At 34.3% G+C, this 27,187-nt stretch overlaps 1 protein-coding gene across 31 annotated transcripts in view; it reads right to left on the bottom strand.

The window, feature by feature from the left end:
- The window catches only part of VPS13B (vacuolar protein sorting 13 homolog B), an 869,944-nt gene that overhangs the window by 408,182 nt on the left and 434,575 nt on the right, over positions 1–27,187 (bottom strand). For all 31 annotated transcript variants that reach the window (XM_031013639.3, XM_055348088.2, XM_031013638.3 and 28 more), the window contains exon 24: positions 6,468–6,688. In XM_031013639.3, coding sequence (XP_030869499.3) covers positions 6,468–6,688 — 221 coding nt within the window. The remainder of the gene's footprint in view (positions 1–6,467; positions 6,689–27,187) is intronic.

Below are 27,187 nucleotides of genomic sequence, written 5' to 3'. Positions count from 1 at the left end.
ATGTGTCATTCAAAAAGTATTTTTTTAAACTTGATTACGCCCAATATCAAGATCAATAAGCCATCAACAATTTGAGTCTTCCAAACTATGAGGAGATATATCTCTTTACTTCTTTCAGGTGTTAAGTTTTCTCAGCAACGCTTTATGGTTTTCAGGATAAAGGTCTTAGATATCTTTTGTTAGATTTATTCATTTATGTTTCTTGGATGTTAGTAAAGAGTGAAGTTGATTTCATTCCATTTTCCAGTTGTTTGCTGCTAGTACATAAAAATACAATTGGTTTTAATACATTAACTTTGTCTCATAAAAGCTTGGTGAGTTTTGTTAGTTTTAGTAATAGTTTATTAGACTCCTTTGGGGTTTTCTACAAAATATGTTACATGCAAACAGTTTTACTTCTTCATTTCTTATCTTTATATCTTTTATTAATTCTTCTTGGTTTATTGTAATGGTTAGGAACTCTAGTATGATACAGAACAGAATTGAAAGCAGAAATCCTGGACTTTTTCCTGATCTTAGTGGGAAACAATTCAATATTTTACCATTACGTATGATATTTACCATTGTTTTCCCTTACATGATCTCTATCAGTTTGAGAATGTTACCTCCTACTTGTAATTTGCTGAGACTTTTCATCATGAATGCATGTTGAATTCTGTCAAATGTCTCACTTGAATTTATTGAGATGATCATATGATTTTTCTCCTTTGTTTTGTTATTATGGTAAATTATATTGAATGATTTTTGAATGTTAAACCAAACTTGCATTTTTTAAGATAATTCCTAGTTGGCCATTATGTATAATATATATATTATGCCATTTAGATATTGTTATCTTTGATTTGTTAACATTTGGTTAAGAACTTATATATCATTTTCATGAGGGATATTAATACCTAGTTTCCTTCTTTTGTAAAGTCTTTTTGAAGTTTTGTTATTAGAGTTATGCTAGCTTCATAAAACCAGTTGGGCAGGGATGCTTCAGGCTTCATTTCTGGGAAAACATTTGTGAAAAATTTATGTTATTTTTTCCAGAATATTTGATAGAATTCATCCATCTAGATTGGAAGTTTTCTCCATGGGAAAGTTTTTGACATCACATTCAATTTTCTTAAAAGATATAGAGCTATTTGGTTTTGCTCTTTTCTTCTTGTGTCAACTTTGATGGCATTCTTTTCCAATGAAAATTTCCATTTCATCTAAGTTGTTGCATTTGTTGGCATAAAGTTGTTCATTATTCTCTTATTATGCTTTTAATGTTATCAACTCCCCTTTATTCATGATATTAGTAGTTTGCATTTTTTTCTCCCTCTCTATTATTTCAGTCTAGCTAAGGAACTGTCAATTTTGTTGATCTTTTAAAAGAATCAGTTCATTAATTTTCTATCTCTTGCTCACTTTTTTGTTAACTGTTCCATTCATCTCTGCTCATATCTTTATTATCTTCTTCTTTTTACTTACTTTGGGTTTCTCTTGTTCTTTTCTTAGCTTTCTAAAATTGAACCTTAAATGGCTGATTTAAGATCTTTCTTCCTTTCTAATATGTCTTTAAAGTTATATTTCCCTCTAAACATTGCCTTAGCTTATCCAGTTTTTTTTAGTGTCATTCAATATTTTCTAATTTCCCAAATAATTATGTCTTTGTTCCATAAATTATTTAGAAGCATGCTGTTTAATGTCCACATATTTAAAGTTTTTCTAGCTATTTTATTATTATTAATTTCTAATTTGACTGTGGTCAAATAATACTTTCATGTGACTTTTGATCCTCTTAAAAATGAGACCATGAATATCTGTAAAAAAGCACATTCTATGGTTGTTGGATATACTGTTCTATAAATGCCAATTAGATCAAGGTGAGTGCATAGTATTTTCATATCTTCTATATCTTCAATTATTTATTTTTAATCCAGTTGTTTTATCCATTGCTGAAAGAGGTGTTATAAAAATTTCTTACTACGATTCTAGAATTCTCTATCTTTTTCCCTTAATTCTGTTAATTTTTGTTTCAGTCACTCTATCTATGGTAACACACTTTTTATTTGTTCTATCTAAGATTAAAATAAGTAAGTCCAGCCTTTTTATGCTGACTGTTTGTATGGTGTATCTTTTACTATGCATCTATTTATAATGTTTCTTTATATTTAAGTAAAATACAATCTTAGGTATTATACGGTAGCATCTTGCTTTACTTCCCACTGTAGATCTTTGCCTTTTACTTGGAGTGTTTCACCAATAATTCGTGAACTTTCTCTGTGAAGGGCCAGAGAGTAAATATTCTAGGCTTTGTGGGCCATACTGTTCCGTTATTCAATTCTGCAGGTGTAGCATGGCAGAAACCATAGACAATATGTAAAAAAGGAGTGTGGGCAAATTTGGCCTATGGGCATTAGTTTGCAGATTCCTAATTGAGACCATAAATATTTCATGTAATTATTAATATAGCTGGCTTAGCTCCAGCATTTTATTTTTTGTACTGTTTTACCCTCCATTTTTTGTTCCTTTGTTACTTTTTCCCATCTTCTTTTGGCTTCTTTGAATATTTTTTAGTATTTAATTTTAATTTCTCTATTGGCTTTTTGGCTTTATCCTTTTGTATTTTTGCATTTTCTTATTAGTTGTCCTAAGAGAGTAAAACATATGCACCAAAACTTTCAGTTTACTTAAGAGTTTATATTGTACCACTTCATATGATATGTAGAAACTTGGCAACCATAGATTCTTTTACTCCATCTTCCGCTAGCCTTAATGCTATAGTTGTCTTGTATGCTACATCTACATACACTGAAAAAACCAGCAGACAATGTTATGCTTTTTGATTTCAAGAGTCACACATATTTTTAAGTAGTTTTTTAAAAAATATATTTACCCAGCCATTTACCCCTTCTGTTGGTTTTCCTTCATTCCTAAAGATCTAATTTTTCATCCAGTATCATTTTCCTTCACCCTGAAGAATTTCCTTTAGCATTTCTTGTAGAATAGAGCAGCTGGTGACAAACTTTCTTAGCTTTTCTTCATCTAAAAATGGGTTTATTTCTCTTTCATTTCTGTGGGGTATCTTCACTAGGTTAACAGTTCTTTTATGTTAGCACTTCCAAAATATTGTTCCAATGTCTTCTGTCTCTTGTGGTTTCTAATGAGAAATCTACTCTAATTCAAATCATTATTTGCTTATATGGAATGTGTCTTTTCCTATATCTGCTGTCAAAATTGTCAAAATTTTAAAAAATTTATTTTTCGTTTTCAATATTTTAATCACAATGTGCCCAAATGCTTGTTACTTTGGGTTTATCCTGTTTGGGATTAGGTGAACTTCTTGGATGCGTAAAGACTATCTCTTTCCCCAAATTTGCAAAGTTTTCTGTAATTATTTCTTCTTTTTTTTTTCCTTTTATCCTCTCCTTCTGAAACTCCAAGTAGTACACAATATTCGACTTTTCTATTCTACAATCATTGAAGCTCTGTTCACTTTTTAAAAAAACTTTTTTCCTTTCTTTTTCAAATTCAGTAATTTCTACTGATCTATGTTCAAGTTTAGTAACTCTTTCTTCTATCATCTCCAAGCTACCTTTAAGCCCACATAATATGGTTTTCTTCCTTCAGGTACTGTATTTTTTAGTTCTAAAATTCCATTTGATTCTTTTTATACTTTTTATTCCTCAATTGAGATTTATTGCCTTTTCATTCAGTATGCTTTCCTTTACACCTCATAAAAATTTCTAAAAGCTGCCTTAAAGTCATTTTGCAATTCAATTATTTTAAAACAAGTTGAGAACATGCATTTATGTGGGGGTAGTCAATTGTTTGTTTTTGAATTTTTCCTAGAGTATATAGGAATAATCAGTAGGAAAGATAGGCTGAGGGAGCTTATACTGCCATGCTAAGAGATATCTTATGTTTTCCTTTTTAACAACTTCTGTGATAAAGTGTCTAAAGAAGCTGAATCTGTTCCTCTACATTCTGTCAGGCAGAGCTGCCATAACAAAGTACCATAAACTCGGTGGCTTAAAACAACAGAAACATATTGTCTCAAAGTTCTTGGAGGCTACAGTCCAAAATCAAGGTATCAGTAGGGCCATGCACCCTCTGAGATTCTGAGTACAATCCTTCCTTGGCTCTCTGCCTAGCTTCTTCTGGTGGGAACTATCCATCTTGGGTGCTCCTTGGCTTACAGCTCCACTAGTTCAATCTTTGCTTCCATGTTCACATGACAATCTCCATGTGTATCTTTACATCATCTTCCCTTTGTATGTGTCTATGTCCAAATTTTTCTATTTTATAAGGATACCAGTCACATTGGGTCACCCTAATGACTTCATTTTAACTTACTTCTGTTACAAACCTATAACCAAATAAGGTTATATCTGAGATACACAAGGTTAGAACTTCAACATATATTTTTGCGGGGACACAATTCAATCCATAACAGTTTCCTTTCCTTTTAAAAACACTTTAAAGCAACCATTAGCAGCAGTACTCAAAGAGTAATCTCAAAGAAGATAGTCATTTCATAATTATTTTATTCTATATCACTATGGGTATAATAGAAAGGCAAATAGCCATTAAACTGAAATATTTAGTATCATTCAAAAGTATTCACTACTGATTCTAAAATAAATGACCTTATGGCATGATGCTCACACCATGTAATCCTGGCACTTTGAGAGGCTGAAGCAGAAGGATCGCTTGAAGCCAGGAGTTCAAGATCATCCCAGACAACAAAGCGAGACCCTGTTCTACAAAAAAATAAAAATGAAATAAATTAGCTGGTCATGGTGGCATGTGCCTATAGTCCCAGCTACTCAGAAGGTTCAAATGGGACGACTGCTTGAACCTAGGAGTTTAAGGCTGCATGAGCTGTGATTGCACCACTGCACTTCAGCCTGGGGGACCAAGTAAGACCCTGTGTCAAAAAAAAAAAAAAAAAAAAGGAAAGAAAGAAAAAATGAAATAATGTTTACTGTAGTGGAAGATGAGTTCTTAAGTTTTTATGACAGTGTTCTTTTAATAAAGCTGCCTTGTCATAATTCCAATTAAATGCATTTTTATAATAAGACTCTTACCAATATATTATTAGGTCTAATCTTTTCAAATATAAAAGTTAAATCAAACAGTATAGTATATAGTAGGGAGAAGGAGGCAAGAAGAAGAGAAGAAAGGATGAGGATGGTTTCAAAAAAGATGCTCTATAAAATATGGAATGCAAGCTGATAGTCCATAGAGAAGTATCACTTGATATAGGGGAGGAAACGGAGTAGGGAAGCACACAAACAAAAATATAGTTAATTGTCACGTGATAGTAAAATGTAAAACTTTAACATTTATGATTAATACTACTTCATAAAAAGTGAATTAAAAGAAAACAAAAAATTTTAAGAGAAAGAGTCTTGCTTTATTGCCCAGGCTGGAGTGCAGTGGCTATTCCCAGGTGCAATCATAGCACACTACAGCCTCTAACTTCTGGGCTCAAGGATCCTCCTGCCTCAGCCTCCTGAGTAGCTGGGACTATAGGCATGTGCCATCAAGCTCAACTAACTTGAACCTACTTAAAAAAGTACTCTTTAAAAATTGGCTTATAACAATTAATATAACAAATATAACAAATAATGTTTTAAAAAAATAATATTTAAATTTTTTTTAATATTTCTTTTTAAAAATAATATTTTTAAAAAGAAAAAGATTTCAGGTGTCATAGACCAATCATGCTGTATCTTGTAATTTTACAGTTTAATATGAATTCACATCACCTGGGTTTGCACAAATAATTAGTTGCATACAATTTAACCCTTGTTTATTTACCCTCAAATAGACTAACCATCATTCTGAGCAAACTATTGCAAGGACAGAAAACCAAACACTGCATGTTCTCACTCACAGGTGGGAATTGAACAATGAGAACACTTGGACACAGGGTGGGGAACATCACACACTCAGGCCTGTCGTGGGCTGGGGGGTCGGGGGATAGCATTAGGAGATATACCTAATGTAAATGATGAGTTAACGGGTGCAGCACACCAACATGGCACATGTATACATATGTGACAAATCTGCACGTTGTGCACATGTATCCTAGAAGTTAAAGTATAATAATAAAAAAATTGCATGATAAGCAAAGAAGTTCTGAGTGAGAATCTGAATGAAAATTACACTCGATCAGTTCAACAGACTCTTCCAGGCTGACAGTAAAATAGCTCTTCAGTGTTTAAAAACATTACATCTGCAACTGATTTCATTCCATCGGCCAAAAGATAAATTTGTACTGCCACCATTACATTTTCAGAAGAGTTTAAATTACACAACTTGAGAGAGCTTCAAAGCAATTCTTAATCTAACCACCCTGATCTTGATGGCCAAGTTAAAAATAATTTAGGATACTTAAGAGAAGAGAAACCCTTCAACAAAATGGATAACAATTGCTTTTAAATCACATTACTTTAAATTTCCTTTCATAAATCAAATGTACCAACCTGGGGATTAGAGCATTTTATCTCTAGTGACTCTAGGTCAACATGGAGACAGACAACAAATGAATGCCGTGTATCAGGTCCCGTAGCAAGCAGTTTTTGAGACGTGACAGCTAGAGTGGAGGTGCAACCCATAGGTTCCACTAGGCAAAGTGTCACTTGTTTTCCAAGAAGGGTATATATGCTGAAATTATGCAAGCTGATCGTCCAAGGAAAAGCATCACCTGATATAGGGGATAAAAGGGAATAGGGAAGCACACAAACAAAAAGACAATTAATTTTCACTTGATAGTAAAATGTAAAACATTTAACATTTATGACTAATACTGCATCATAAAAAGTGAATATAGTATTCCTGAGACCACAGTGCTAAACAATTTACATGCTACTAAAAATTCTGTCAGTAATTATATACACTATAAACAATACATTAACAGAAATTAAATATATGGGATAAAAATAAAAATAAAAGTTCTAACTTCTTCCCTTACCCTAGTTGGTTGTATTGTGAAACTGCTGGGGACGTATGCAAACCTTGGAGGCCAGAGAAAACAGATCACATTACATAAATGTGATCTGATACCTTGATTTTGGACTGTAGCCTCCAAGAACTTTGAGACAATATGTTTCTGTTGTTTTAAGCCACCCAGTTTATGGTACTTTGTTATGGCAGCTCTGCCTGATAGAATGTAGAGGAACAGATTCAACTTGAATCCTGATTTTATCTATGGTACTGAAAATGACCATAGATCTTGCCATGGAAGAGACAGGAAAAGAATAAACAATCTAATATGCTCTGTTGGATCACCTGCATCAGAATCATGTGGGATGCTGTTTAAAATACAGGTTCCTAGGACTTTAGACCTTCTTAACCAAAATCTCTGATGGTACGACCCAGCATGAATTTTGATATGTTCCCTAGATTATTCTTACATTTGAGTTATTTTTAAATAAAATGCACTTGATAAAAAATTGGCATTCATAAATTTCAGGATTAAAAGCAAAATTCCCTTTTTATACTTTGAGCTTTTACTAACTTATCTCAGGTAAAATTAATTTATTAATATAAACATTTGAGATAAAGCCATTTATTTCTTGTAAATATAGGAAAGTAATTTTTGAACTCTTAAAAAGTCCATTTAGTATTAGAATATTTTTAAACATTTATTATGGTGATATCAATTTTATATCATTTGTATTTTAGACTTTACAATTCTACTAGTGCTTGTCAGTACAGAGAGTATAACACGAACATCATTTTTAGTAATTCAATTATTTTAGAACAAATTGAGGACATTTATTTTCTAATTAGAGAGGTAATAGATGCCATACTGCAGATAAATTGGGAAACATATAAAGAAGAAAATATCAAAACCATTCATAATTTACCTTCTATCTTGCCACCCCCAATAATAAATAATATTAACACTTAGTTATATTTCCTTCATATATATTTTTTCCCCTATGGGTGATGGATGTGCCCAGGCAGAGATGAGATCAGAGATCACACTGCACTCATAGTCTTCCCTTGTTTTTTCACTGAAGAAAAAATACCAAGTGAATTACTAGGTAGATCATACTACAAATATTTTAGAGGAGTCTAAATATATATTCAATATTCAGTAGGTAACAGAAGATACATTCTTATAAGTTTGAACATTAAAAATGTCTTGACCAAATATAGTTAATAAAATTATTATAAAATTAGAAACTTTGAAAGTGAGACTTGCATAATAAAATAAACCTAGCAACATAGTTCACAATAACTTGACTGGAAACAATGATAACTGCATAATAATATGTGGTCAGCACTATGGTACTTTGCCTGTCTTAAGATTTAAAATATTTTTCCCCCTAGGAAGAATGACAAACTAAATCATCTGTAACTAATTCTAAAATTATTTTAAAACCTACATCAAATTCCATGCTATTTAAAAAATAAAGGCTCTGCCAAATTTGTCTTAAAATATTTTGGACTGAGTTCAGATTATATATTTTAAAGCTGGTAGTGAGCTATTTATATTTTTTCAAACCCTATTTTATCCAAGAAATGCTAAATGGTGGTTATGCTGGATGGAAGGGCACCAGATTAAAATTTGTTAAATTTTTAAAAATCCCAAAAACATTGGTACTATCACAGTTATATTTCTGCGTCTTCTTTGGAATCAGATTAGGAAATTGAAATTGGGCATATCATACCCTAACTCCTAAAAAAAAAAAAAAAAACTTTTTAAGGTACTACACTTCATGTCCATTTATTTAGCATACAGATTGTTTTAAAAAGCACACTATACCTAGAAGATGAAATTTTAACATGCAACGACAAAAATTCCGCAATTTCCCACTGTGAGAAAAATTCACAAAACACATTAACTGCACAAGTATTCCTTTCACACACACACACCAGAATGAAAACACCTTATCTACTTATAATACTGGCAAAATAATGTTCTGGGCACTCCATAAAATATGTTCAGACATCCATGACTGGCCAGAACCACATACTATTCTGAGAACTTCATATAGCTTTCTATCAATCTGGGCTGACCTTCAAGATTAAGATTTTTATTTTACTTGGAAAGTTGTAATGCTATAATCTAAGTCTTTCATTTTAGAGAAAATATTGCCGGCAGAATTAAAAAATTTTCAAACAAAATGTCTAAAGAATAAGAAAAAAAGAACAAGGCAGGAAGATTGAGAATCTCATTTGTATGTGAATTTGTTACCCCTCTATATTATCATTAGAGAAAAGAATACAAACAAAACAATTCTCAAGAAAATGATGACCAAACACTGATGTAATTCAGACCAAATAATGTGAAAGAAAGTGAATATGACAGAAAGCTTTGGGACAAAATGAATAAATAAAGAACAACCAGTGAGACTATGCGTTACATGTGTCAACGCCAAGGGGTGGAGCAGGGAGGAGGTCCCCAAAGGAACATATTAAACTTACAAATGAGTGAAACTTAAAAAGAAAATTACAGGGGATTTCTTTATATTGTATCACATGTTGCTGATATCATACCATGCTATAATCAAAAGATTATTGTTTACACGACACAAAAATAATTTTAATAATATAGATATAAAAAACGTTTTTGTCAATGTTGCAGTTAGTGAACAGTGACTACTTATACAAATCCTTACCACAGAAATATAATTTATGACCCTGAATCTTTTTGGGTAGGAATCAATATTCTGGAAAGATAATCAGTCTTTTCCTTTCAAAAAACACGCTACTACACTACAGGAAAAAGTGTATGTACTTGAGGCCAGTTTGAATCACCTTACAAATATCTATTTAGCAAATGTGGAAAGAATGCTGGTCAATATTGGAGATACTTTCCTCAGTTTTCTTTGTTTTCATTACCTTAGTCACTGAATGTTTGTCAAAAGAAACAACAACAAAAATGCCTTCCTCTTCTCCCAGTTTTTTCTCTTACATTCAAAAAACCAGTATGACTCAGGCAGGTTTGTATTTCAAATATGAACTAGTATAACCAGAAACATTCTACCACCTATTGTGAGTGTAACACTCGAGAGAAAGATGTACTACAAACATAAATAGGCCAAAATTGCTGAGAGTGTTACTCCAAACTAGTTAGCATTTAACTTATTTAAAGACAGTTAAGGCCTGTAGCGGTGGCTCATGCCTGTAATATCAACACTTTGGGAGGCCGAAGTGGGCAGATCACCTGAGGTCGAGAGTTCAAGACCAGCCTGACCAACATGGAGAAACCCTGTCTCTACTAAAAATACAAAAAAATTAGCCAGACATGGTGGTGCACGCCTGTAATCCCAGCTACTTGGGAGGCTGAGGCAGGAGAATTGCTTAAACTCGGGAGGCGGAGGCTCCAGTGAACCGAGATCGTGCCACTGCACTCCAGCCTGGGCAAAAAGAGCGAAACTCCATCTTAAAATAAAATAAAATAGACAGTTAAGATAAAGTGTTTATTAATTCTAAGTGATGTTAATTTAAGTAATAGGTACTTTAAAGAAAATCAAGACATTATAAATGATATCTAGTCCATCTTCATAGAAGAGGAAGACAGTTGAAAGGCACAGAAAGAAAGGAAATGAAAATGAGCAACCTTCAGTTTTATTTGCTCTGTAACTAAAATTCTGATTTGGAATACTGTTTTGTGTTAGGAAATGTGAAATGAACTGCATGTACAAAATGTAATAATAATGATAATAGTATTAAGAGATAATTGATTTCAAATTTGTGAAAAACATTTTACATATAGAAATCTATGTTACTAATAAAACTATTATTTACTTCTGAAAGTCACTACTGGATTAATCGTGACTTGTTTGTCAACATTTCATTATTCATAAAGAAATATAATACTCTAAGATTCTCTAAAACATTATTTCAATTGTAAACAATGCAAAACTAGAATAATCACTGCTTTTAAAAGAAGAAGGGACTGAAAAGAATAGCATTGCCCTTCCGACAACAAAGGTATTAGTAGTTACCCTATAGTTTTGCTAAAAATGTGAATATTATAACAGTGTGTAACAGGGTTAGACAAGATCCTATCGGTAACATCAGTGCCATGGGATGGATAGCTGTCTTGGTCAGCATAGGCTGTTATAACACAATACCATAGACTAGTGGCTTAAACAATAGACATTCATCTCTAAGAGCTCTGGGAGTTCTAGTATCAAGGTGCTGGCAGATCTGGTTCCTGGTAAGAACACTCTTTGAGGCTGGAAAACAATTAGATAACCTTCTTGCTGTGTTCTCACATGACCAAGAGAGAGGAAGCTCTGGTATTTCTTCCTCTTCTTCTTAAGGTACTAATCCCACTGGCTCCAACCTCATGATGTCACAGAAACCTAATTACCTCCTAAATGCCCCACCTCATAAACATCACATTGGATGTTAAGGGCTCAACATATGAATGTGAGGGAACACAAATATTCAATCCTTAACATTAATATAGATATAGCTAAAATGGGTATCTGGGCATATAAGAAAGGAACAAAGAAGTCAGGTATGTGAAAATCTTAGAGATCTGTAAACTATCAGTGAAAGATGATAGCTAAAGTTTAGGAAAGCTGTACATAGGAAGAATACCTGTATTTAAGAGAAAGGCAGAGGAAAGGGAAAAAGAGCCCATGAAGAACGTTCAGAAAGAATGGCCAAGATCCACAGAAAACCAAAAGAGAGTGGTTATCCAGAAGTTAGGAAGGTATTTAAGAAGGAATCAACCAATGATGTCAAGAATAAAAAAAAAGTTCTAATCGATTTGACAACCAAAAGGTTTGTTATCTTGATTGGACAAGATGAAAAGATATCTTGATATTCTTACATGCCACCATGGAGAAAATAAAGAGTTTATAAGCAAGTTCTCTAAAAACACAGTGCATAGCATACAGTACACAAAAGGAAGAGATGGAGGGAGGGAGGGAGGGAGAAAGGGAGGAAGGAAGGGAGAGTTAGGAAAGGAAGGAAGTTGGAAGGAAGGAAGGAAGGAAGGAAGGAAGGAAGGGAGGGGAATGAATGAGTAAAAACGGCTGGGTCTTAAGCATTGGCAGCAGTATAAAGGTTGCTTCTAGTAAGGCAGATTCTTTTGTTGAACCAATATTCTGAGCTAAAATTATGTGACCTCATTCTAGGATCTAGGGACAGAGCACTGAGCAATACATACTCATTGTTTTCATAGAGCTTGCATTCTAGTGGTAGAAAGAAAGATAACCAACTATTAACTGATATTTAGTTTATGTCAATGTTGATAAAAGCTCTGGAGAACAATTAGCAGAGTAATGGGACACTAGCTGATGGTGGTGTCATTTTAAAATAGGATACTCCAGTAAGGCCTTTCTGAAAAAGTGTAATTCTTCAGAGAGTGAGCTGTGGGACTATTTGGAAGAGAAACATTCTAGGAGAATTGCAAAGGCTCTTTATTAGGAATGTGATGGGTCTGGATGAGAAATTGTCAATGCTTTCACTGACTTCCATTAAAGTAATATGAAGGTTGCCTGTTAAGTAGGGAAAACAATTAGATAACCTTAAAGAAACTGTTAAAAAAAATTTATCTAGCTACTATAAGGAATGCAAAGACATTAAATAAGTTAGAAAAGCTTGCAAGATCATTAATGAAAGTCAGAAGTAATTTTCCTAAATATTGTCAGGAATGTAAGAAGAAAAGCTCAGACGTCAAAAAGTTGGAATGATTCAAAGCTGAACTTCATTTCATGAAAATGAAAATCTGAGAGAGTATGTAATCATACATTTGTGCTATTTATTGCACAAACTGTCTACCACACTCACAGTTGTCTTAAGTATAAAGCAGTCACCAGTAATTCTTTCTGCATAGGTCATAATGCATTGCATTTCCTTACTCGTAATGGGGCCAATCTAAGGAGATAGTGAAATGCAATCATTTCCAGGCTAAATATTACAAAAAAAAAACTAGTAATACATGAAGTAGCTTCAGAAAAGAAGAGGATTTGGGTTAGACTTGCAGTTATGGCCAAATAAGGAGGTTTTTTAAAATCCTCTTTCCAAAAATAAACTGCAAAGCTAGATACAGTTGATACAACATTTAACAAAAAACACAACCATTTCAGCACTCTGGGATTGAAAGAATGAGAAAAGCATTTATGCTTGAAGAACTGTTGAACTTTGGATACGAAGAGTGAGAATCTGTGATGTTCTTGCATGAAGTCATTTCTATCTCTACCACAGAGGAGGTTCCACTAGCACAACTATGAGGACTGGTGGCACTGCTGCCATGATCAAAGACAGGTCACTTGATTTGGAGTGGTGAACAATGCCCACTCTCAGCAACACTATCAGTGGAAACTGATAACACTACCAAGGAAGAAAAAAAAAAAAAAAAAAGTCAACCAATAATTTTATATCCAGCAAAACTTTCCTTCAAAACTAAAAGTGAAACAAAGATGTTCTCTCGTAAACAAGCACTCAGATTATTCAATGGTGGCAGACCTTCCTTACCAGAAATACCTTGTCCTGCAATCTTTCAGGTGTTAACTCCAATGTACAGAAAGAAACGAAGAGCACTGGGTAAGACAAATATGTGGGTTATATGAAAGACTCTACAGATATAGTATTCGTCATTTCTTCTCTTAAGTACTTGAAAATGCTACTGAATATATACAACAATAATTATAACACTGTAACTGTAACATTGGGTTATATTATATGTAGATATATGTGTCAATACGGGGGATAAAGATTAGATATAAATTAGAACAAATTTTCCATAATTTACCATAATTAATTTAGGAGTTTAACTGAGGTAGAATGTAAATTCAAATCATAATACAGCTCCGAGAGCCACCATTAAAAATATACATAGTACAAAAATGAATAGAGAAAATTAAATGGTACACTAAAATACAGATATAAAGCACATAAAGTAGTAAAAGGGGAACAGAGTAATAAAAAAGACAGGAACAACAGACAACAAATAGCAAATTACCAAGTGAGTTCAAATATATTATTATTACACTAAATGGAAATGTTAAAAGCCCCTTTTAAAAATCAGAGATTGTCAGACTGCATTAAATAGCAAGATTAACAAAATACTGTTTAAACTAGAAACACTTTCATTCAAAACCAAAAGTAAGTTTAAAGTAAAAAGCTGGAAAAAGGTATACTATTAAACCACAACCATAAGAAAGCTGAAGTAGCTATAATTAATAACAGATAAAAACTGATTTAAGACAAGAAGTATTACAGAGACAGATATTGCATAATAATAAACAGGGTCAGCTTTTTAGTAAAACCCAACAACCATAGGTACATATACATCTAACAACAGAATCTCAAAATACATCATGAGCTACATAACAATGTTTCACTTAATGACAGACTGCATACACAATGGTGGTCCCATATGATTCTAATACCATACTTCTATTGTGCCTTTTCTATGTTTAGATATGTTTGAGATAATATAAAAAATACTTACCATTATTAACAATTAATACTTACCAAAACTTACAATTGCCTACAGTATTCAGTACAGTTCCATTCTGTACAGGTTTGTAGCCTAAGAGCAATATGTTATACCACAGATGGGCTATAGCCTAAATGTAGAGTAGGCTATGTTATCTAGTTTTGTATATGTATATTCTATGATGTTTGGACAACAAGGAAATTGCATAATGATGCATTTCTCAGAACATATTGTTAAGTGACTCGTGACTGTACATGAACCAAAAACTGACAGAATTTAAATGCTAAAATAGACAACTAAAAAATAACACTTGAAGATTTCAATACCCTGCTCTCCATAATTGATAGAATAATTAGACAGAAACTCAATAAGGTGATAGAAGAAATGAACAGGATTATCAACCAACTCAACGTAACTGGCATATATATTAATAGAATGCTGCAGCCAAGAATTGCAGAATACACATTCAAGTGCCTACGCAACAATCTCCCAAACAGACCATATGCTAGACGTTAAAAAAAGTCTTAATAAATTTAAAAGAATGACCATCATACAAAGTATATTATCTGACCACAATGGACTTAAATGTTAGACCTAAAACCATAAAAACCCTAGAAGAAAACCTAGGCAATACCATTCAGGACATGGGCATGGGCAAGGACTTCATGACTAAAACACCAAAAGCAATGGCAACAAAAGCCAAAATTGACAAATGGGATCTAATTAAACTAAAGAGCTTCTGCACTGCAAAAGAAACTACCATCAGAGTGAACAGGCAACCTACAGAATGGGAGAAAATTTTTGCAGTCTACTCATCTGACAAAGGGCTAATATCCAGAATCTACAATGAACTCAAATAAATTTACAAGAAAAAAACAAACAACCCCATCAAAAAGTGGGCGAAGGATATAAACAGACACTTCTCAAAAGAAGACATTTATGCAGCCAACAGACACATGAAAACATGCTCATCATCACTGGCCATCAGAGAAGTGCAAATCAAAACCACAATGAGATACCATCTCACACCAGTTAGAATGGCGATCATTAAAAAGTCAGGAAACAACAGGTGCTGGAGAGGATGTGGAGAAATAGGAACACTTTTACACTGTTCGTGGGACTGTAAACTAGTTCAACCATTGTGGAAGTCAGTGTGGCGATTCCTCAGGGATCAAGAACTAGAAATACCATTTGACCCAGCCATCCCATTACTGGGGATATTCCCAAAGGATTATAAATCATGCTGCTAAAAAGATACATGCACACGTATGTTTATTGTGGCACTATTCACAATAGCAAAGACTTGGAACCAACCCAAATGTCCAACAATGATAGACTGGATTAAGAAAATGTGGCACATATACACCATGGAATACTATGCAGCCATAAAAATGATGAGTTCATGTCCTTTGTAGGGACATGGATGAAGCTGGAAACCATCATTCTCAGCAAACTATCACAAGGACAAAAAACCAAACACCGCATGTTCTCACTCATAGGTGGGAATTGAACAATGAGAACACATGGACACAGGAAGGGGAACATCACACACCAGGGCCTGTTGTGGGGTGGGGGGGAGGGGGGAGGGATAGCATTGGGAGATATAACTAATGTTAAATGACCAGTTAATGGGTGCAGCACACCAACATGGCACATGTATACATATGTAACAAACCTGCACGTTGTGCACATGTACCCTAAAACTTAAAGTATATATATAAAAAAAAGAAATCAGCAACAAAAAGAAATCTATGAAATTGTAAAATATTTGGAAGTTAAACAACATATTTCTAAATAACCCAGGGCCCAAAGAAGAAATCATAAGGAAAATAACAGAACACTTTAAAGAAAATAAAAAATGTAAACATATCACAATTTCTGGGATGCAGCTTCAGTAGTGGTTAAAAAGATATTTATAGCATTAAATGCCCACATCATACAGGAATAAATTTCTCAAATCAATAATATAAGTTTTAGCATTAAGATGAGAAATAATAAGATAAAACTAAACACAAAGCTATTAAAAAAAGAAAATAGTAAAGATTGGAGCTGAAATCAATGAAATGAAAAAGAAAAATGATAGAAAAAATCAACGAAATTAAAAATTATTTCTAACAGATTATCAAACTGACAATCCTTTAGCTTAACCCAGAAAAAAGGGATAAGTCACAATTACCAGAATGAGGAATGAGAGAATATCACTATTAACTCACCAAAAATAAAAGAGATTAAAAGGGAATGTTAAGAACAGCTTTATGCCAACAAATTAGATAACTCAAGATGAATACATAACTTTCTAGAAAGATACAAATTACCGGCTGGGCGCAGTGGCTCATGCCTGTAATCCCAGCACTTAGGGAGGCCAAAGCGGGCGGACCATCTGAAGTCAGGAGTTCAAGACCAGCCTGGTCAATAAGGTGAAACCCCCAACTCTACTAAAAATAAAAATGTTAGCCGGGCATGTTGGTGGGCGCCTGTGATCGTGGCTACTCAGGAGGCTGAGGCGGGAGAATGGCTTGAACCCGGGAGGCAGAGATTGCAGTGAGCTGAAATCACACCACTGCACTCCAGCCTGGGCGACAGAGCAAGATTCTGTCTCAAAAGAAAAAAAAAAAAAAAAAAGAAAGATACAACTTACCATAACTGACTAAAGAAGGAAGAAAATCTGTATAGACCTATAACAAAGAAATTAAATTATTAATTTAAAAACTTTCCATCAAAAAAGTTCTACCAATTCCACATGGCTTCACTGGTAAACTATATCAACCATTTAAGGAAAGAATGTCAATCCCTAATACACACTTACAAAAACAGGACAGAATGAAAGACTTCCCAACTCATTCTTTGAGGCTAGCATTAACTCGACATGAAAAGCAGACAAAGTCACTACAAGAAATCTACAGACTAAAACCCCCTCAATAAGCATGGATACAGAAATCCTTTAAAAATTTAGCAAATCATATCCAGCACCATATAAAGAGGATAACACCCTATGACCAAATGGGATACATTTGAGAAATACTAGGTTCACATGATTATTAATTATACATAAAAATTATATAGAATTGGTTAATACACAATAGTAACAGCATAAAGTATAGAAACCACATGATGTCTATATATTCAAAAAACTATTTCATAAAATCAACAAGCAATTCATGATTTTTAAAAAGGTTTCAATAAAATGGCTGGTGCGGTGGCTCACACCTGTAATCCCAGCACTTGAGGAGGCCAAGGTGGGCAGATCACTTGAGGTCAGGAGTTCAAAACAAACCTGGCCAAGATGGTGAAACCCTGTCTCTACTAAAAATACAAAAATTAGCTGGGCATAGTGGTGCACGCCTGTAATCCCCGCTACTCAGGAGGTTGAGGCACGAGAATCACTTGAACCCAGGAGGCAGAGGTTGCAGTGAGCCGAGATTGTGCCACTACACTCCAGTCTGGGAGATAGAGTGAGACTCTGCCTCAAAAAAATAAATAAATAAAAGGTCTCAATAAACTAGGAATAAAATGGATCATTCTCAAAATGATGATGGGCATCTCTGAAAAACCTACAGCTACGCTAACCCTAACAAATCGATCACAAGAATGTAAAACGGTATAACCACTTAGAAAGTGATTTGGGAGTTTCTTGAACTGTTCAACATAAATTTACCATTCAACCCAATAATTCCACTCTAAAGACTCTATCAATGATCATTTACAACATTTGTCCATACAAATACATGTACCTTAATGTACATAACAGCATTATTCACTGTAGGCAAAAAGTAGAAGTACATATCAACTGGTGAATTGATAAAATGTAGCATAATCATACAATGGAATGCTCCTCAGCAATAAAAAGGAACACTACTGATACATGCTACATCATGGAAGAACACCAAAATGTTACACTAAGTGAAAGAAGCCAGATGCAAAAGACTATATATTGTATGATTCCAGTGTATCAAAATGTCCAGAAAAGGCAAATTTATAGGGACAGAAAGCAGATCAGGGTTGCCTAGGGCTGTAGGTAGGAGCAGGGATCAACTACAAATGGACACAAGAAAACTTTTGGGATAATGGAAATGTTCTAAAACTGTATTATGGTGATGGTTATACATCTTAATAAATTTAATAAAAATAACAGAATTCTATACTTACAAGTATTAATGTTACATTACATAAATTATACTTCAGTAAGAGCTGGCTGTTTAAGTGTGTGAAACCTCCCCCAACCCTCCCTCTCTTCCTCCTGCTCCAGCCATGTGAAGTGCTGGCTCTTGCTTTGTCTTCTGCCATAATTGTAAGTTTCCTGAGGCCTCCCCAGAAGCCAAGCAGATGCCACCACGCTTCCTGTACAGCCTGCAGAACTGTGAGCAAATTAAACCTCTTTTCTTTATAAATTACCCAGTCTCAGGTATTTCTTTATAGCAATGCAAGAACAAACTAATACAAGACCTAATGCAAAACACAAAACTATAAAACTCCTAAAAGATAACAGGAGGAAATCTAGATAACCCTGACTTTTTGATGACTTTTTACACCTAACACCAAACGCTTGATTCATTAAAGAAAGAACTGATAAGCTGGACTTTACTAAAATTAAAAATTTCTGCAAACAAAAACACTCAAGAGAACAAAAAGAAAAGCAAAACTGGGAGAAAATATCTGACAAAACATCTGATAGGGGACTGTTATCCAAAATATACAAAGAAAACTCAACAATTTAAAAAGCCTATTTTTAAAAATGGGCCAAAGACCTTAACAGACCCCTCAACCAAAGACAGACAGATGGCAAATAAGCATATGAAAAGATGCTTCACAGAACATGTCATCAGGAAACTAAATTTAAACAGCATTTAGATACCACTACATACCTATCAGAATGGCCAAAATTCAGAACACCAAATGCTAGTGAGTATGTGGAACAACAGGGATTCCCACTCATTGTTGGTGGGAATGCAAAATTGTATGGCCACTTTGAAGACAGTTTGGTGGTATATTACCGAACTAAACATTTTTACCATACGATCTGGCAATCATGCATGTACCTTAGTATTTGTCGAAAGAAGCCAAAAACATAGGTTCACACAAAAACCTGCAGATGGAGGTATATAGTGGCTTTATTTAAAATTGCCAACACTTGGAAGCAACCAAGATGCCTATTTACACATGAATGGATAAACTGTAGTACATCCAGACAATTAAATATTAGCACAACAGAAATGAGCTATCAACCAGGTGCAGCTGCTCACACCTGTAATCCCAGCGTTTTAGGAGGCCAAGGTGGGAGGATCACCTAAGACCAGGAGTTAGAGACCACCCTTTGCAACATAGCAAGACCCTGTCTCTACAAAAATTTAAAAACAAAAAAATTTAGCCAGGTGAGGTGGCAAATAGTCCTCCTCAGGAGGATTACTTGAGAACAGGAGTTTGAGGCTGCAGTGAGCTATGATTGTGCCACTACACTCTAGCCTGGGTGACAGAATGAGACCCTGTCTCAAAAAAATAAAAGCTATCAAGCCATGGAAAGACATGGAAGAAGCAAAAATGCATATTACTATGTCAAAGAATCCCATATGAAAAAGTTATATACTGTTTGATGCCAATTATATGACATTCTTAAAAAGGCAAAGCTATGGAGACAGGGAAAATATCAGTGTTTGCAGGGGCTGAGAAATGAGTATGTTGAGCACAGAAGGTTTTGGGGGCAGTAAAAATATTATGCATGATACTACGATGACAGATACATGTCATTATATATTTCTGCAAGTCCACAGAATGTACAACACCCAGAGTGAGTCCTCTAGTAAACTGCAGATTTTGGGTGACAATTACGTATCCCTGTAGGTTCATCAGTTATAACAAATGTACTGAATTGGAGAGGCTGCGCAGGTTGAGGAGCAGGGGATATATGAACTATTTCTGTCTCCTCCTCTCAATTTTGCTATGAAAATCAAACTGCTTTAAAAAAATAAAGTCTAAAAATGTGATCAGGAAAAAGATGACAGCATATTAGGCCTGCCATATTGGTTTGGTTTTTAAAATAAGTGTGGTGGGGAGAGGGAGGAGATTGGGAAATGCAAAATTGATAAGCAAGGAATAAATAGGGTAAGTTTCCTTTTCAGCCTTTAAAAGCTATAGAACCCTTAACTAAATAAATGATAAAGAAGGCTGAATGTGAGCTACTTAGAGAAGAATAATGTCTACAGCAATTATATTAAGTACATTTAGGTAGTGCAACAGCTTAATTTTACTAGTAATACATACACGATTGTTCCCAACAAATTTATTTAAAAACAACATCATCAAAAACAAATTGGAAGTTAGTTTCTGAGCTTCCTTTTCTCCCCAAGGAATCCTATTTGCATACACGGTTTGAGGATTAAAGTCAAACACACTAAGTGAAACTGGAAAGAAAATAATTGTAACAGTACATCACCATCTTTCAGAACAAGTGGAAATTATGATTATAAAACTATGACTTAAAAAACCTAAAATAGAACAATACATATAAACCACTAAGGTGAACAAGAATTACATAGAAAAGCAGCCCCTATGTTTTTCATAGATGCTAAATAATTTTCACATCAGTTTCTATTAAAACTCACTAAATCCAACAACAGCAAAGTTTAATTTATAAATGATCTCAATATTCCATTTCTGTCAAAATATTTTATAAAAGTCACAGGCAACTCATTCAAAGAAGAAAAAACAAACCTCTGTTAGGCACAGTGTAGAAATCCATCTGCTCAGAGGTGTTGGCTGGATGTAGCAAATTACATCTGCAAGGCTCACTGCAAGTGCTCCCTAATGAAACTCAAGATGTTGATTTTGACCCAAACACCCTACACAGATTGGAGCTGGCTATATTAGAGATCATCTCTCCCTTTCCACAGCAATTGAAATCAGATGACACATTTCAGCAAACAGTTCCTCATTTTGAACTTTAGAAGTCCAAGTTCAGCATAGACAGAGCCTCAAATCTATAGAGAACTTTTTGTTCATCCTATTAATCATCTATGTAATGCTTTTTCACCCCTTTTTTTCATTTCGTAAAGACCAGGAATTATTTTTCAATTGTTTATGGATCTTAAGATAAGTTAGAAGGTAACTTTTTAATTTCTTAAGTTCTTCCTCCCTTAGAGTAACCAACCACTATTTACCATGAATAACTTGAAAATTTCATGTGGCCTGAGAATGTACAGTGAGCTCCTCTTTTGTGGCATGTGTTGTGCTAAATAATGGTAATAGAACAACGAAAAAGAGAGGTATGGCTCCTGCTCTTTTCACCCTAGTAGGGGAATCAGATACTGAAGAAAAATAGTTAAAATTAGGATAAAGTTTGTAAAAGTGATGACTGGAGTACAAAGACAGCACAGAGTTGGAGGGACCTGATAAATGAAATACCCTGAAGCCTGAAGGAGGAGAAGGAGAAAGATGCCTAGAGGACAGATTGGGAAGGATGAAGTCATGTTTGTAGCATATGCTAAGGCACTGTGATAGGACAGTGCTGTGCTTATTCCAAGAACACAGAAAGGTTACTAGGGCTGGAGTTGGGCAAAGCAAGCAGCAGAGAGTGTAGCAGAAAATACAACTGGAGAGGTGGGCAGGGCCAATTCATATGGTGTCTTGGTCATGTTAAGGACTTTTAAATGTACCCTAAGATTGAAAGGAAGTCATGAAAAGGATTGCACGCAAAAATAACTAAATTACTCTGCATGACAAAAGGATAGGAATTTCAAATTACTTTGGTCAAGAGATTAAAGAGGAAGAGAAAAGAGCCAAACAAGCATTGTGTTGTACAAACATGTCTAAGAGACTAACAGCCACTTTAAAGACCGTTTGATACGGGGTACACCAGTACCACCTCTTCCCTATGGCAGGACATCTTCAGCAAACTCTACTTCATTCTTTAATACTTCTTTGTGAGTGGATTCTATAAGTGAATTAAAGGAAGTGAAGAGTTATAAGCCTATTACGGAGATAGAGTTCCATACAGGGTTCCAGGAACATGGCAGCAGAAGAGACCAAGGAAAGAAAATGTATCTGGGAAACAGCAAAGATTGAAAACCAGGCCATGGAATTTGGAAATCCTACATGGATGTTGAGAACCATAATGGTTTTTACCGAGCACTTACCAGACACTGTTCAAAGTAATGTGTATCTCATTTAATCTTTAGTTACCCTAGGAAAAGATATCAATAGCCAGCAATACATAAGATTCAACCAAGGACTATTTATTGCACTACTCTTCCCAATAGCTTGTAAGATATCAACAAGCAAGCACCATATCTGTCTTGTTCAAATCTGTATTCTCTATGTGACTGCCACATGGTAGGTGCTCAATATGTATTTGTTGAATGAATGGGACAAATAAGGGAAATTTAGGAAAATAAAGAAATCCAAAAAAAGGCTGGAGGATTGAGTGGGATAGAGAGGACAGATGGTTGAAGGAAGTATCAGCCTAGGATTTAGGAATTAAAAGAAAAAAAACAGACACCCTTAGAATGCTGTGCCAACTAACTCCCTTACCTGTAAAGTTGTAGATTATGTTTCAAGGTGTATTGGAATCAAATTTATGTCATTTTTACATTCCTCAGTATACTGAAAAAATTTTAAGGTATAAATAAAGAGGTCTCATTTTATTACATTTCTTCTGGTTGCATTCACAATGATAATCCTGAGTAATTTTTTAAATTATTAAATTTTGTACCATATTTTCTGCTTATAAAGTCAGATAAATATTAACAGATGCAATATACCAAAATATTTCCATAAAAAATAAAAGGTTTGAGTATATAATCTTAGTTACATACGAATATGTTCTTTGTGGTCTATTCCATCATGAATCTAAATAATTGGTTTCAAAGAATTGCAAATTTAATAGAAATTTGGAATCCCAGAATGATAAACAAGCAATGCTAAAGATAGAGAAAAATAATTTCTCAGGGGTTATGAGGACAAGTAAAAAAAAGATAAAGAAAAAAAATTTTTTTTTCTTTTTAAGACAGAGTCTTGCTCTGTCACCAGGCTGGAGTGTGGTGGCACAATCTTGGCTCACTGCAACCTCTGCCTCCCAGGTTCAAGTGATTCTCCTGCATCAGCCTCCTGAGTAGCTGGGACTACAGGTGCACGCCACCATGCCTGGCTAATTTTTTGTATTTTAGTAGAGACAGGGTTTCACCACGTTGGCTAGGATGGTCTTGATCTCCTAACCTTGTGATCTGCCCACCTTGGCCTCCCAAATGCTGGGATTACAGGAATGAGCCACCACACGTGGCAGAAAGGAAATTTTTAATTGAACATATGGTCTTCATAACCACCAGAGTCAGATGGTGGGAGTAATATTAAAATTTTAACTAAAAGTCAAAGTTGGTTTCTATAATAGAATATAGACAACGAATCATTAAGTTTCATTTTTGCTTTAGTTATCCTGACTTGGTTTCTGTTTCCTGCACCCAAAGAATATCAAGGTATATATACATTCAGGAACCATCCTTTTTCTCCTGTCATTTCTCAAATAATATTTTTAAACAAATTATTTATTAAATTAGTTCTTCATTTCCTTTTCAGTTCTCAAGCCACCATCACTGACTGTCATTAAAATCATTCTTACCGGGCACGTTGGCTTATGCCTGTAATCCCAGCACTTTGGGAGGCCAAGGGGGGTGGATCACGAGGTCAAGAAATCAAGATCATCCTGGCCAACATGATGAAACCCCGTCTCTATTAAAAATACAAAAATTAGCTGGGCATGGTGGCGCGAACCTACAGTCTCAGCTATTCAAGAGGCTGAGGCAGGAGAATTGCTTGAACCCAAGAGGCAGAAGTTGCAGTTAGTGAGCGTGCCACTTCACTCCAGCCTGGTGACAGTGCGAGACTCCATCTCAAAGAAAAAAAAAAATCATTCTTCTGAAAATACTGTGATAAAAGAAATCAGTTACCTAAAATTGTGAAATCTTATAGTTTTTAGTCCTTATCTTATTGGCTACATTTATAAATGATCTAATCATTTACACATGATCCAATCTTACGTCTTCTGTAAGACTAGTGCCTCACAGTTTTTCCTCACAGTTTTCCTTACTTACCTGACCTTCTATTGGTAGCTTCCATCACAAATTATTCCTTCCTTTCTCATCCCATAACATTACGTTCCCTGCCTTGTTATATGCAGATCCCACTTCATTTGTCACTCTATAAATGACTTCGGATAATCCCATCTTTTTTCATGTTTTCCCTGTGGTCATTTTGTGTCTCTAACTATGATCCCTCTTTAGAGCTCTAGATCCATATATGCAGCAGCTCATCAGATTTGTTTACTTAAATGTCCCATGGATACTTCGCCATATGGACCAAACTAAATTCATCCATCCCACCGTGCACACCAAAAACTGGCCCTCTTTCTTTGTTCCTAACCATAATATTAACTATATAAATAATGTATATTGACATCTAAGCTAAGAACCACGGAGTTATTCTACAGATTTTTTTCTCTCCTTCCCTATCCATAACTAATCCAGTCATTAAGTTTGGACAGTTTTTGTCAACCTTTTAAATATTTCTCTCTATTCTGTCCCAGTATCTCTTACCACTGCCCTGGTTCTGACAATTTCTTCTAAGCTATAATGGCTATCTGGAATATTTAACTAATCTTGCCTCCAGGTTTCCTACTTTATCCAATTACCCCCAATCCATCCTCTATACTTATTAAGAAACATTTACTGAACAAAAATGAGCTAAACATAAAACAATAGTATCAGAGAAGTAGAATGGAAAGGGGTGTAATAGGAGGTGGAATGGATTTAGACATCCTGCATCTGCTTGAACATAAATGATTGAAAGTTATCTACATTTTGAAACCAACAAAATGACAATGAAATGGAAAAAGCATTATAAATCAAAAAGGACTAATAAGAACAAGAGAGGAAACGACTGAAGATGAAATATATTACACATTTTTTAAAGCTGGAATGTGTGTAAATAGCAAATGACTGAGGACCAGAGAAGGAAGCTATAAAAGAGCAGTCTAATTCATGCCATCAGTCCCAATACTCAAGAAAGATTGAAAAAGAGAATACAAGCATGACACTGAAACCAGAAGGGCTGTGTGAAAACTGGAAATGAGTAAGTAAACCTCCAAATCAGTTTTCTATCTGGGTACATGTGTAAAGACAAAGAGTAAATTACTTTTAACATGTATGCATCAAAGGCTTATATCCAAGTATTTTTATAAACACCATTTTAAATGCAGAAAAAGGGATAGATTTCTGGGTATTCATAAGAAGTTAATTTCTATAGTTTTTTAAGACCAAAAGAGAATTTAAATATCTTGAAATAATCTCTTTTCCTCAGAGTAGGTTTGGTGAATGAGAATAACCATGTGGTTAAAAAGTTGTTTCTACTTCATGTTTCAATGTTGATTATGCAGTCACTCTATATTCTCTTAGGGAGTATGAAAAATAGACTGGAAATTTCAATTTGATTCAAGCCCTCTCCATCTGGTATGTGATTTTTTTTAAGTTCAAAATAAATTAAGTTGCCATCTCAGTTCTTGCAAAAAATAAATAAATAAATAAATAAAAATAAAACCACCTGAGAATATAACAGCACCTTATGCTTTAAAGATGGAGACTTCTGCAGTTCCTAAGTCATTCTTGATGTATTTGAAAAACAAGATGAAAATAAAATAATTTTTTAATATGAAAAAGACAAGCAGTAGATGTTGGCAGGAGTTTTGTAGAAATAAGAGAGATTTTAAATGAGTATTGAAGGTATAAAGAATGATGGGCACTATATATCGGTCCTTTTATAAAATCATTTGAAAAGACAGAGTATAATAGTGTCACATCATCTTTAAAAAACATAACTGAGGAATTCTATTTACAGCAACACGATAAATATGTTGAATGATCCATCTCCTAAAAAAATAAAAATGACTATACTGTATTTTAACAATATTTATGTGACACATACTATAAAATTTATATAATGTTTTACACATATGCACATGCATGCATACACACACCAAATTATATCTTCTTAAACTTATTAATGAATTTCCAAAAAGAGTAAAGATAATTAAAGCCAGGGGCTGAGGGAAGCCAGAAACACAGAGGTATGCAAAGTAAATGCCCGAGGCACTTCAAAGTTGGTTAAAATTGAGCATCCGTGTTTACCACTGAACTGAAGTCAAGTTAAGTCTGACTGAAGATAAAGCCTGAAGCTAACTCACAGTGCAGAAAATAATAAAAGATAAAGCTGGCATGCAAATGGCTAGAATATTCATGTACAGGTAAACTAGAAATAAAGTTGTCTGCTCTTCCCTTCTTTACATGATCCTCTCACAAACGCTGCCAGAAAATGAAACCTTCAATAGATGGGTGGGGGGGAAAACCCACAACCACAAGGCTGTAGCTTAAATTTTTATTATCTAAGTGGCATAAAAACCTTTTATCAAGAATTTAGTTTCAAATGGTTCTGAACTCATAGTGCCACCAACATGTTGGAAGTAAATTCAAGCCTGTATAGGAGGAATCTTTCAGGCCAGTCTTCAAAACATTTCTACAGAGAAATTTCTAAGGAAAATAAGTAGCACAGAAAAGAAAAGTATAAACAAGGAATATTAGGTATAGTAGGCAAGAGTCAGCAGGAATTAGGCAATCACATAAGTTAAAAGTTTCATGCAGAAAGAGATAAAAGGAAGCCTTGAAAATATTAATAAAGAGTTTTAAATAGAATCAAGATAAAAAGAATATCCTATGTAAAATTTTAAATTCGATAAAAGTGCTATTCAATAAG

Source organism: Gorilla gorilla, chromosome 7 (assembly GCF_029281585.2).
Source record: "Gorilla gorilla gorilla isolate KB3781 chromosome 7, NHGRI_mGorGor1-v2.1_pri, whole genome shotgun sequence".
Classification (NCBI taxonomy): Eukaryota; Metazoa; Chordata; class Mammalia; order Primates; family Hominidae; genus Gorilla; species Gorilla gorilla.
Note: the sequence above shows the minus strand (reverse complement) of the source record. Positions and strands in the feature narration are given on the sequence as shown.